Source organism: Sinocyclocheilus anshuiensis, unplaced genomic scaffold (genome assembly GCF_001515605.1).
Source record: "Sinocyclocheilus anshuiensis isolate Anshui unplaced genomic scaffold, SAMN03320099.WGS_v1.1 scaffold183, whole genome shotgun sequence".
In the NCBI taxonomy this organism is placed as follows: Eukaryota; Metazoa; Chordata; class Actinopteri; order Cypriniformes; family Cyprinidae; genus Sinocyclocheilus; species Sinocyclocheilus anshuiensis.
In genome coordinates, this window is record NW_015548309.1 from 2,258,616 (window position 1) to 2,271,927 (window position 13,312).

General features: G+C 33.9%; 1 protein-coding gene across 2 annotated transcripts in view; it reads left to right on the top strand.

Moving 5' to 3' along the window:
• Positions 1-12,775, top strand: part of LOC107656327 (leukotriene A-4 hydrolase-like) — a 14,198-nt gene extending 1,423 nt beyond the window's left edge. Inside the window, exons 2-20 of one of the 2 annotated variants that reach the window (XM_016444121.1) lie at positions 379-509; positions 1,421-1,541; positions 3,476-3,544; positions 3,692-3,796; positions 3,887-3,939; positions 6,962-7,034; positions 7,206-7,346; positions 8,677-8,700; positions 8,838-8,908; positions 9,083-9,194; positions 9,389-9,533; positions 9,967-10,070; positions 10,330-10,400; positions 10,485-10,539; positions 10,635-10,706; positions 10,944-10,967; positions 11,770-11,852; positions 11,915-12,019; positions 12,248-12,775. In XM_016444121.1, the coding sequence (XP_016299607.1) occupies positions 379-509; positions 1,421-1,541; positions 3,476-3,544; positions 3,692-3,796; positions 3,887-3,939; positions 6,962-7,034; positions 7,206-7,346; positions 8,677-8,700; positions 8,838-8,908; positions 9,083-9,194; positions 9,389-9,533; positions 9,967-10,070; positions 10,330-10,400; positions 10,485-10,539; positions 10,635-10,706; positions 10,944-10,967; positions 11,770-11,852; positions 11,915-12,019; positions 12,248-12,368 (1,680 nt within the window). In that variant the 3' untranslated portion in view covers positions 12,369-12,775. Of the gene's footprint in view, positions 1-378; positions 510-1,420; positions 1,542-3,475; positions 3,545-3,691; positions 3,797-3,886; positions 3,940-6,961; positions 7,035-7,205; positions 7,347-8,676; positions 8,701-8,837; positions 8,909-9,082; positions 9,195-9,388; positions 9,534-9,966; positions 10,071-10,329; positions 10,401-10,484; positions 10,540-10,634; positions 10,707-10,871; positions 10,968-11,769; positions 11,853-11,914; positions 12,020-12,247 lie in introns of both variants that reach the window. The other variant, XM_016444122.1, reaches the window with a different exon arrangement.
• Positions 12,776-13,312: the final 537 nt, after the last annotated feature.

Genomic DNA, 13,312 nt, shown 5'->3' on the forward strand with positions numbered 1-13,312 from the left:
TCCCCGGGGGGGGGGTGAACAAAGGCCTCCTGTAGCGAATCGATGCATTTTTGTAAGAAAAATAACCATATTTGAAACAATAATCAATCGATTCGTCTGAAAGAAGAAAGTCATATACACCTAGGATGCCTTGAGGGTGAGTAATTTATGGCCTAATTTTCATTTTTGGGTGAACTAACCCTTTAAGAGTGAACTTTACAATTATAAGTAGGCAGTAGATGGACACTTTATGTTATTATTTCTATTTTTCTAACAGATTTAGATATATATTATGTTAATGATTCTTATCTCTCTCTCTCTCTCTCTCTCTCTCTCTCTCTCTCTCTCTCTCTCCCTCTCTCTCGCTCTCTCTCTCTCTCTCTCAATCCATTTTTCTAGACTCTGGACTCAAAGGACTTGAAGATCTTTAAGGTTTCTGCAAATGGCCAGGCTGCGCAGTTTGCATTGGGGACTAAGCATAAATTTAAGGGTTCCCCTTTGGAGATCACCCTGCCTTTTGAACTCTCACGGTACTGCCACAAACTTGTTCTGTGCTAAGATATAGCAGTTTGTTTTTTTCTCTTCTAACATTTAAGTTATTTATGGTATGTAATTCGCTGCCAAGATAAATGCATCCTGAAACATGCATACAAATGCATGCTATGCTTTGCAAACAAAGTTATCAGTAGTGAGCCAAATCTGAGCCAAAACTTCCTCAAAGGAAAAAAAATTTAATTATTATATAATTAATATTTAAATCTTTATTATGTAAATTATATTATATTAATACAAAAATGCAATAATTTAATGCATTCGATTTAAAGGAATAGTTCACCCAAAAATGAAAATTAGCTGAAAATGTACTCACCCTCACCCTCAGGCCATTCAAGATGTAGATGAGTTTGTTTCTTCATTAGAACAGATTTGGAGAAATTTAGCATTACATCACTTGTTCACCAATGGATCCTCTGCAGTGAATGGGTGCCGTCAGAATGAGAGTCCAAACAGCTGATAAAAACATCATAATAATCCACAAGTAATCCACACGACTCCAGTCCATCAGTTAATGCCTTATGAGGTGAAAAGATATGAGTTTGTAAAAGCGAATCCATCATCAAGCTGTTTCTAACTTCAAACTTGTTGTTTCTGGCTAAAATACTTCTAAAAGTATTCTAAAGTATTCTACTTCTAAAATCTTCTATCCATGATATTACTTTCTTTTTATTAAAATTCATTTACTTCCTCCTATAAGGAAAGAAATCAAAATAAAATAACATATATATTTTTTATTTTGCAAATTGCCAGCAGAAACTCTGCTGCAGCTTTGTAATCGACTTAAGCATATATAAATAATGTTTTATCAACTCTGACAGCCTTTTATTTCAATGCAAAGTTTTTAATCTTTGGCAACTTGTATTGCATTTGTGTATGTGTGGTTTAGTGGGCAGCATGTGATTGTGGAGATTGAATATGAGACATCTCCTAGTGCCACAGCACTGCAGTGGTTGACCCCCACACAGACTGCTGGGAAGAAACACCCATACCTTTTCAGCCAGTGCCAGGTACATCATGGGTGATATGAACAAAATCTTATATCACTATTTAATTTTTTATTTCATAATAACTCTCTCTCTCTCTCTCTCTCTATATATATATACAGGTGCATCTCAATAAATTAGAATGTCGTGGAAAAGTTCATTTATTTCAGTAATTCAACTCAAATTGTGAAACTCGTGTATTAAATAAATTCAATGCACTGATTAGCTGATTGGCATGTCACCATCTTCTAATTTGTTGAGAATGTGTGAATTGGTGGGTTTTTGTTAAACGTGAGCCAAAATCATCACAATTAAAAGAACCAAAGACTTAAACTACTTCAGTCTGTGTGCATTGAATTTATTTAATACACGAGTTTCACAATTTGAGTTGAATTACTGAAATAAATGAACTTTTCCACGACATTCTAATTTATTGAGATGCACCTGTATATATATATTTTTTTTCTCATCACCAATTTTGATGTCATGAGATCTACTAGACCAGAATTACAAAAAAAAAACTTTAAGCTTACTGAAGACAAGTAAACAATCAGCGAAACAATAGGAACACACACACACAAAAAACAAACCTAATTACGAACAATAGGACAAATAAATACAATAGAACAAAGACACAAATGAAGTAGACTTAAGACTTCAAGCACTATTTGTATACAGAAATAAGAAATAGTACATAAATTGAATAAAGCAATCAAATGTAAAAAAAGAAGTATAAATTTGTGTAAAAATGTAGAAATGTAATATAAATTTATGCTTATTAAAGTTGCACAAGTGATTCAATCAAGAACAGTGTGTGACTTTATTTGTCTTTGGTTGTTTGATTAACATTAAATGACACAGATAGCAGCAGGTATATTAGGTTACTGTCATTTTAAGATTTAATGCCCAGATTTAGTATACTGACACGCATCAGATTTTACTTCCAGCTGTTTATGTTCACTAAAGACATAACTGACTGTGTTTATGTGAATACTCACCAAGATGGCATTTTGATACAAAACTGGATTTATTAGATTTTTCAAGCACAACAAGATGCCAGTATGAAATTTAAGGTTTTAAAATCACTTGAAAATCACTTGGTTTTAAACTGCAAGGCATAAAAATGAATGCAAATTCTAAACTTTTGTAATGACGCAGCGCTACAACATCACGATCATCCAAAACCTCAAGTTATTATCAGTTTATCGTGTGTACCGGTTTATCGCCCACCTCGACTTGTCGCCATTTCTCATCTTTCTAGATGTGTGCAGACGTGTGGTTTGGGTGCAGTTTCCTTAAATATTATCATTTGTGTAATCTTGCATTACTAACCACAGTGTTTCACAGTCCTTGTGCTTCACTAGTTTATCATGAAGAGTCCATCTAGAGCTTGAATGTTGTAATAAGTTTTTAGTGCTAAAACTTTCCAGCATGTCCTATGGGTTTTTAGAATAGCAGATTTCAATTTGAGAGCAAACTACATGGGATTTTCCACTTTTCTTGGGTTCTATTCCATATACATTTTATCTCGAATGTGCATTTTGGTCTCGTCCAAAGAGGTTAGCCAATCGTAAGTGGTCATTTACATATAGATGTATTTAAGGTACAGTAGCAAAACAGCTTTTTTAATTTTAAAGGTGGAAAACGGACATGTAAATCTAAATTACAAGAGTATTGGTGTAATAAACCTTGACTTGCATTATAAGAGGAATAGAGTAAGGCATCTTTTATGCATTTTCAATGTGGGCAAACAAATGTTTCTTACTTTTTACTTGTTAGAAAGATCATCACACCAGCTTGTGGCTGAAAACTTTCCAGCCTTGGTTTATACAGTAGCGGTTTTCAATTTATGAGCAAACTACATTGCATTTAAAACTACTGTATGTTTTTTTTTTTCTTCTTTTTTTCCATTTTCTCTGACTTTTTTCATTTACTCTGACTGTTTCTACCTACAACAGGCCACTCACTGTAGGACCATGATTCCTTGCCAGGACAGTCCGTCAGTGAAGCACACTTACTATGCACAGGTGACATGCATAAGCAGCTCAAAGCACTAATTATACACTCAACAAAGCAGCAGTGAAGTGCATGCTAAGATAAATTATCTAAACTGAAAGAAAAATAATACTAATTAAATTCCACAGTAACACTGGGAACATTTTTCTGTGTCTCAGGTGTCTGTCCCCAGAGAGCTGGTGGCATTGATGAGTGCATTGCATGATGGTCAGGAACCAGATCCGAGCGACAGCAGCCGAGTCATCTATCGCTTCAGACAGCCGGTCAGTGTCACGTCACGAGCTGGTTTCCGAATGAAAATATATATAAAAAATTAAAGACATTCTGTCTTTATGTCTTTTTCTTTCTTGCAGGTCCCAATGCCTTCTTACCTCATTGCTATTGTCGTTGGTGCTTTGGAAAGCAGGTGATCCTTCTGATGCTGTTCTTTCTCTTGTCTTCCTTCTGTTTTGTCATGGTTTTGATTTCAGAACCATGCCCAATTTTTCATACGACCAACCATGTTTACATATTCAGCACTCAGCATTTAGATGTGGCTATTGTTAGTTACTTTATTTCACATTCATATAGGTTAGCCAATCATAAGAGGTCATATATAAAATATAAAGGTACAGTAGCTTACATAGCTTGTTCTAATTCAAAGGGCCATAAAAGGGTGGAAAATGGTCATGTACACTGCTGGTCAAAAGTTTGTAATAATGAAGATTTTTATTGAAACATTAATATTTAATCATTTAGCAGATGATTAATTCCTTTTTTTTGTTAATAAATAAAGAGTAGAAGAAGAAATAGAATAGATAGAGCTAGTGTTAGATAGGGTTTCCGCGGGTCCTTAAAAATTAGGCCATAGAAATTCTTAAATTGTACAAGAAAGTCTTAATTATGATTTTAGGAGGTCTTAAATTTGGGAACGGTAAGACAAGAATTGAGATACGGCTTAATGTGACGATTAAACTTCAAAAGGCTATGATTTTATTAAATAAACATGAGCAGTTTCAAAGTCTGGTGCTGCTGCTTTGTGTTCTGCTGTTACCGGGGAAACAGTTCTATTTCTGCCGTTCCGAAAGCGCCTCCTGCTGGCAGAGAATCAATTTTCATTTTTCAGTAAGTCTGTCTGCTGTTTCTGTTCAGACCAGTGCGAAAATCGACCCATTTTACGCCGCAAACACATGCTAATGCATTATAAAAATATAAAAAATTAAAGACACTAAGATCTATTTATATGTTGTTTAATTAATATAATAATTGATAATACACTGCAAAAATGCTTTTCTTGCTTAGAATTTTTAACAACATTTTTAAATTTAGTTAGTTTTTGCTTAAAACAAGGAAAAATATCTGCCAATGGGGCAAGAAAAATAATGTTGTTTTGCCTATGAATTAAGATTATTTTTATTACCTCATTGGCAGATATGTTTTCTTGTTTTAAGCAAAAAGTAACAAAAAATATATATATATTTTTTTTCAGAAAACAAGACTTAATATAAGTAATTTTGCTTCTTAAGTAAATGCATCCTGATTCAAGAATGTTTAGATTTAGATTTATACTAGAAAACAAGACAGTAAATACTTTTTTCAGTAAATACTTTTGACTCATCCCTTTTCTTAAATATGGTTTAATGGCTGAAATGTGAAGTTTATCATTTTATAAAACTTTTTGTTTTTGTGAAAACCTGTATCTGAACTGTAAATCATGATTTTTACAGTCATTTTACAGTTTAGTATGTTACCATAGACATTGCTCTACCCCGCTCATATGGTCTTAATTTTATTTGTGCAGGTGTTAAAAAGGTCTTAAGTCTTAAATGTGATTTTAAAAATCCTGCAGATACCCTGGTTAGAGTCAAGTTATTATTAATATTTTATTATAATCATTATTATTTTTAATATATGTAATAATTAAAAAGAAAACTAGTAGATTGAATATAAAAAGAATAGAGAATGCTAGTGTTAAGGCCCGCTCACACCAAGAATGATAACTATAACGATAACTATATTAGTGTCCACACCAGCGGATGATATCATTTGTTTCTTCTAAGCGCACACTCGTCTGACACTTTAAATTCTCGAGCTCATTATAGCAGGATTGATTCTGATTGGGTGTCGATGATTTTATCGTTCATCAGCTCGAGAAAATCGTACTGAAAGTGATTCCAATGATATCGTTTCTCTGTGCCTTTATCGTTCATAGCTGTGGTGTGGACTCTTTTTTTGCTTTTGTTTTTAATAAATAAAAACAAGTAGATAAAATAGAATAGAGAGTCAGAGTGCATATGGAAGAGCTGTTTCTTGAAGATCTGCTTGGATCAAGTTGGGCAGGTCATTCCACCAGCATGAACAGTTGTAGCGAGTTGTAATCCGTGTTGAAAACAGTTGATTGATCTAGTTCAACAGTTTAAAACTGCTTCGTATTTTTGTGGAAACCGTGAAACATTTTTTTCAGGATACTTTGAATAGAAAGCTCAAAAGAAAAGCATTTATTTGAAATAGAAGTGTTTTGTAACATTATAAATGCCTTTACTGTCCCTTTTGATCAATTTAATGTGTCCTTCCTTGCCTAAAGTATTAATTTCTTTAAAAAAAAAATCTTGCACAAAACTTAGAATGGTAGTGTATCACTGTATGTGAAGCAGCAAAAATACAAAAATATCGAGCAGCTCAACTGTTTTCAACATTGATAATAATAAGAAATGTTTATTGAGCATCAAATAGGCATATTCGATTAATTTCTGAAGGATCATGTGACACTGAAGACTGGAGTAATGATGCTGAAAAATTAGCTTCGCAACACATGAATATATTATATTTTAAAATAGAAAACGTTATTTTAAATCGTAAAAATTTTCACAATATTGCTATTTTCACTGCACATTTAATGAAATAAATGAAGCCTAGGTGAGCATAAGACATCTTAATAATTCCAAACATTTAAGATTTATGTGCACGCCTCCCAGATGAAGTGTAAATGTGACCCTGGACCACAAAACCTTAAGTCTTAAGTCGCTGGGGTATATTTGTAGCAATAGCCAAAAATACATTGTATGGGTCAAAATTATTGATTTTTCTTTTATGCCAAAAATCATTAGGATATTAAGTAAAGATCATGTTCCATGAAGATATTTTGTAAATTTCCTACTGTAAATATATTAAAACTTAATTTTTGATTAGTAATATGCATTGCTAAGAACTTCATTTGGACAACTTTAAAGGTGATTTTATCAATATTTCGATTTTTTTTGCACCCTCAGATTCTAGTTTCTCAAATAGTTGTATCTCAGCCAAATATTGTCCTATCCTAACAAACCATACATCAATGGAAAGCTTATTTATTCAGCTTTCATATGATGTATACATCTCAATTTCGAAAAATTGACCCTTATGACTGGTTTTGTGGTCCAGGGTCACAAATAACTGCTTGTGGTTTACAGGGAAATTGGCCCCCGATCCAGAGTTTGGTCTGAGAAGGAGTATGTGGATGAGGCAGCGTTTGAGTTTTCAGAGGTGAGAGGAGTCGGTTTTTTGCACTAGACTGCGTTTTCAGCACTTGTGAATGTTAGATGCGGAGAGATGGTGATAAACGCATCTTAACACCAGTAACCACACATTACTTGAATTTGTTAGTCATCTTATATGACTAACAGATAACACCGTTTTCTGCTTTCTGTTCATCAGACTGAGACCATGTTGAAGACGGCTGAGAGTCTGGCAGGGCCGTATGTGTGGGGCCAATATGATGTCCTGGTGCTGCCTCCGTCTTTTCCATACGGGGGCATGGAGAACCCCTGCCTCACATTTGTCACTCCCACTGTACTGGTCCGTATAACTCCTCTTCATAGATATATGCAGACTTTTGCAACTAGTAGATGCATTCACAGAGACATGCAAATCCACATTTAGAGACTGAAAGTAACAAGTTTTCAATCACTGTCTATGAAGGTTCTGCACAATTCCTGTAAACTGACATACAGTATAAAACATAGATAAATGTGTTAAAACATTATACACTAATATTTCAGTGCTTGGGGTCGACAATTTTTAAAAGAAATTAATGCAAAATTTATCAAAAGTGATAGTGATGCTTTAATAAATGATCATTAATAAATGATGTTCATCTAAACTTTCTATGCATTGTCCTGAAAAAAATGTAGCACGGTTTCCACAAAAATATGAAACGGCATAATTGTTTTCAACATTGATAATAATAAGAAATGTTTCTTGAGCACCAAATAAAAATAATTTCTGAAGAATCATGTGACACTGAAGACTGGAGTAATGGCTATAAAAAAAAATAGAAAACAACTTTTAAAATTGTAATAATATTTTATGTTTTTACTGCATCTTTGTTAAAAAAAGCAGCTTTGGTGAGCATATATATATATATATATATATATATATATATTATACAATATATTGTACAGTATATTATTATGTATTATATGTTTGACATTTTATTGCTAAGTAATGCATATTTCTATAGTAAATATATTTTTGTGTATATTTTCTCTTTTGTAAAATATTTAACTGACTACATATTGCTCTTGTTCAACTGGAGAGGTCATGGAAGTTTAAATTCATTGGTCGAAAAGTGTAATAACCCTGAGTGTTAATGAAATATTCTTGTTTTTGTTATTATTATATAATAAACAGAAACATATACCAGAACCACATTGAACTAGAGTGTAAAAAAGCAAAGATAAATAAAATAATTAAAACTAAAAAGTGATAAAACTTCTGTTTGTTTATATATATATATATATATATATATATATATTATACAATATATTGTACAGTATATTATTATGTATTATATGTTTGACATTTTATTGCTAAGTAATGCATATTTCTATAGTAAATATATTTTTGTGTATATTTTCTCTTTTGTAAAATATTTAACTGACTACATATTGCTCTTGTTCAACTGGAGAGGTCATGGAAGTTTAAATTCATTGGTCGAAAAGTGTAATAACCCTGAGTGTTAATGAAATATTCTTGTTTTTGTTATTATTATATAATAAACAGAAACATATACCAGAACCACATTGAACTAGAGTGTAAAAAAGCAAAGATAAATAAAATAATTAAAACTAAAAAGTGATAAAACTTCTGTTTGTTGATGGTCATATTCTTTCGTCGTGTTTTTCAGGCTGGAGACCGATCCCTCGCTGGCGTAAGTCATCTGTGCATGAAAACATTTTTAGGATAATGTGGTTCATTTGTTAATTTATAGGTTAAGAGGTTAATTTGTTGGAAATCACATATCTTCTGCTGATGTGAATGCTCTCTGTGCTTTTGGTTTTGCTGCAGGTCATTGCTCATGAAATCTCCCACAGCTGGACGGGGAACCTGGTGACCAATAGGACCTGGGAGCATTTCTGGTCAGTCCGAATATGCCAGTCATTCCTGAATATGCCGATCCGAATATGCAAAAGAGGCATCTTTTGGTTGTAATGATCGGACAGTGTTCAGTAGTACTTTGAACTGCTTCATTTCAGAACGGCTAGAAAGATCCCGTTTTCTATGATATGACCCCTTTAATTTTTTTGAACCAGGTTGAATGAGGGTCATACGGTGTACATTGAGAGAATGATTGCCAGGTGTATGGAGAGTGAACAGCTCAGGCAGTTTAAAGGCATCGGAGGGTGGAAAGAGCTTCAAGAGTCTGTAAGTCACACATAACTGTTATCTGATCCTCACAGGAAATTACAACAGATTAGTCTGAAGATCTGAAATCATGCAAATTATGCACTGTGCTGCATCAACAATTTTTTCGTTTTTCTGTCTGTTTGGTGATTTTCTGTTGAGATTTCCTGATGCAGTTTACTGGTAAACCAAGTCACTATTGTATTGTTTTGTAGGTGAAACAGTTTGGAGCGAATAATGTGCTCACAAACCTGGTCCCAAATCTGCATGAGGTGGACACGGATGAAGCATTCTCCTCTGTGCCCTACGAGAAAGGGTTTGCTCTGCTGTATCATCTGGAGGAACTGTTGGGAGGTCCAGGTACCCACACAAAATACTTTCTCCTCTCCCAGTTTAAACTGCTAAAAGTAGATCTAAAGTTAAAAGGTCAAGATTTATAAAATTCTCTCATCATTTACCCACCCTCATGACTTTCCAAACCTCCAAACCAGTTTCTTTCTTCTGTTAAGCACAAAAGATTTGTAGAATGTGGGTAACCAAACAGTGGACGGTAGCCATTGACTATCATAGAATTTTTTCCTTGATGATAGAATTTCTGACTGAATTTGAATGACAGAATATAAATATACAATATTAACAACAATAAAATATGCACAAAATAGTGTTAATTTATGTTAATAATATTTAAATAAATATACAACCATTAAAATATAATTAAATGCATTTTAAAAATATAGAACAAATATCTATACCAATTAAAGGAAAAATAGTCTTTCGCTGCCTTTAATTATAGAGGTCTTCATGGGATTCGTGAAGTCTTACATTCAGCTGTTTGCCTATGGCACTGTAACCACAGAGGAATGGAAGAACTATCTGTTCACTTACTTCAAAGACAAGGTGAGAACTAATGCACTATGTACTTGAATATATACATGCATAGTTTTTGTATGCAAGATGCCAAATAAAGCCCAGTAATATAGGAATACACATAGTTCCAGGCTTTTGTCCCCCAAAAAATAAATAATAAGAATGCTAATGGAATGTGTCTCACGATTTGGAACCATTCATGGTGGGATCAAACAAATATCCTGTGAGAACTCTAAAGAAAATTCTATTCTATTTACTGTGTAAATGTCTCTGTTTGTGTCTCTGTCAGGTGGACATCTTGAATAAAGTGGACTGGAACGCATGGATGCACACTCCGGGAATGGCACCCGTCAAACCACAGTGAGCACTGGAGCACACATTTGGATTTTGTGTGTGTGTGTGTGTGTGTGTGATTTGATTTTAACTTGTCCTCTTTGTGCACAGGTATGACACCACAATGGCAGACGCTTGCACTGCTCTGTGCCAAAGATGGGTGAAAGTGTGTCTTTCTCCTGTTAAACCACACCAAAGCCTTTCACAGTTTTGAAGCTTTTCTAAATAATATAAGTTTAAGCTTCCTTTTTTTCTATTAAGGCAAAAGAAGAGGACTTTGCAAGTTTCACTGAGGCAGACGTGAAGAAACTCAACTCTCCTCAGCTCATTGAGTTCATGGCTTTCTCTTTGTGCACAGGTATGACACCACAATGGCAGACGCTTGCACTGCTCTGTGCCAAAGATGGGTGAAAGTGTGTCTTTCTCCTGTTAAACCACACCAAAGCCTTTCACAGTTTTGAAGCTTTATAAGTTTAAGCTTCCTTTTTTTCTATTAAGGCAAAAGAAGAGGACTTTGCAAGTTTCACTGAGGCAGACGTGAAGAAACTCAACTCTCCTCAGCTCATTGAGTTCATGGCTTTATTGCTCCAAGAGGTGCTAAATAAGTTAAAACAGCTGAAAAATTCCTTAAATTGATGGAGGGACCCAAGTCATGTCTAGACACCACAATATCTTGTTTAGGTTTTGTCTTGGGTCTGTAAGCAACCACCATGAACATCCTAGCAATGATCTAGTAATTGCATAGCACTTATTGAGTCACTAGCAAGAACTGTTCACATTTTTTAATGTAAGTATGATATATTTTTTTTATTGATGATCGAATTTTGCATAAGCGAGAACCGTTCACATTTTTATATAAATGTGGTATTTTTTTTTTTTTTATATTTTAATATTTTATTTAAATATTCAACATTTATTTTATAATTAAATTTCATATTTTGTATATTTATTTTTTATTGTGGAACTCTTTCAGAGTGCATAGCACTTATGCATGAACTGTTTAAATTTTTGAATGTAAATGTGATATTTTATGTATATATTTTATTTAAATATTTAATATTTATCTTTAATTATTTAAATAAATTATTTTTTATATTTAAACCGACTGTATAGCACTTTTTTTTATAGCGGTTTTGCACAAGTAAAAAAGTAAACTTTTTTTTTTGTATCTAAATGTGATAGTTTTTAATTTAGTTTTTAAACATTTATTTGTAATTATTAAATTTTTAATGTAGAAATCTAGTTTAGTCTGTAATACAAGTATGTTGTTGCAGAGCTATTTAAGTGATTTAAGTCGAACACATTTAGCACTGCAGATCAAAAGACAGAGGAACTGAAAGCAGAAGTAGTCTTGAAATGTTTCTGTCTGTTTCCTTTGCATACTGCTTTGTATCAGGAGCCCCTTCCTCTGTCCCATGTGAAGAAGATGCAGGAGGTCTACCAGCTAAACAGTGTTAAAAACGCAGAGGTCCGCTTCAGGTAAGCACCCTTTTTTTTTTTTTTCAGTATTTGATGGTGTCACACTGTTTATGTTTATGCAGGTGGTTGCGCATCTGTGTGAAGGCACATTGGGAGGAAGCCGTTCCCCTGGCGCTGAAGATGGCTACCGAACAGGGCAGAATGAAATTCACTCGCCCCCTCTTCAAGTAAATTCATTCGTTTTGAGAAGTCTATAATTTGACCAAAACAACACAAAAAAATGGGGTGACTTGTTAAAAATGGACCAAAAGGAACAGGATGTTACAGAGAGTTTTGTAATTTCCTTGCTACAGCGAGCAACCGTTCACACTTCTGTTTTCAAGCGTCCAGAGCTCACCAAGGCCATTTCAAAATGCACTTTCTGACCTCCTTTCCCTTCCTTTTTTCTCTTTTAGGGAAGTTTACAACTTCTCCAAGTACAGTGACGAGGCAGTGAAGACTTTTAAGGAGAACCGTGGAGCGCTGCACCCCGTCACAGCCATGATGGTGGTCAAAGATCTGAAAATCAATGGCTAAAATTCTGCTTTCTGTCCATCTTATACACAGGCAGTGTTTTTATGCTTCAATTTAGTCCTCAGATACAAAACTGCATATCACACCTTGAACAGACAGGTTGATGTGCAGAACGTTTTTTTCTTCATTGGCCAAAGCTTGCTTTTTTTTTTAATGTCTCAGTCTCAGGGTTTAGAACAAATAAACATTTTCAGTATCATGTAGTTCAGTGTTAAAAAATGAGCATTGGAATGAAGGATCCACTATATCATGTCCAAAGTGATGTTCTGTAATAAACTCATCTGTGCAAGAGGTTTCTACTCTTTTATTCAAAACCAAATGTAACATGATGCACAATAAAGTTGCATAGCACATAAACATAGGCTTTTCATATGTACATCTGCTCAACGTACATATTTTTTTTTTTCTTTTGAAAAAAGACGCACAATTTAGTGGGTATAAGAATTTCTAGTTCACCCACACATGAAAACTGGCATTTGCTCGTTTTCATATGACTTTCTTTTGAAGAAATTCTAAGATGACACACACTTTTTTTAAATGCATAAACAACACTATTTTAAGGTATTTTGATTAATGCAAAGGCGTTTTGGAAGTGAGTCAGTGACCCAACTTGAAGCATCTCATCTGGAAAAAATAAATAAATAAAGCGCGGTTTTCCATCCGTTCCACTAGGTGGCATAAAAGGGCTTCACTTTCAACCTAACACCTTTTGATCCTTGACAACAATAACACTTCATCACATTCATGTCTCTTTAATGCCATGAAAGTACAGATTCTGCATTGACAGACCCTCAGTGTCACTCAATTACAGCCCGTCGGCAAACAAAGCGACACAACCTCACCTGTAAGTAACTTTCTGCATAAAAATATTATTATAAAACTAACTTCTTAGACCTTACTTTTCTTAGTATTCAGAGACAATAACATATTATATAAAGGTATATCTA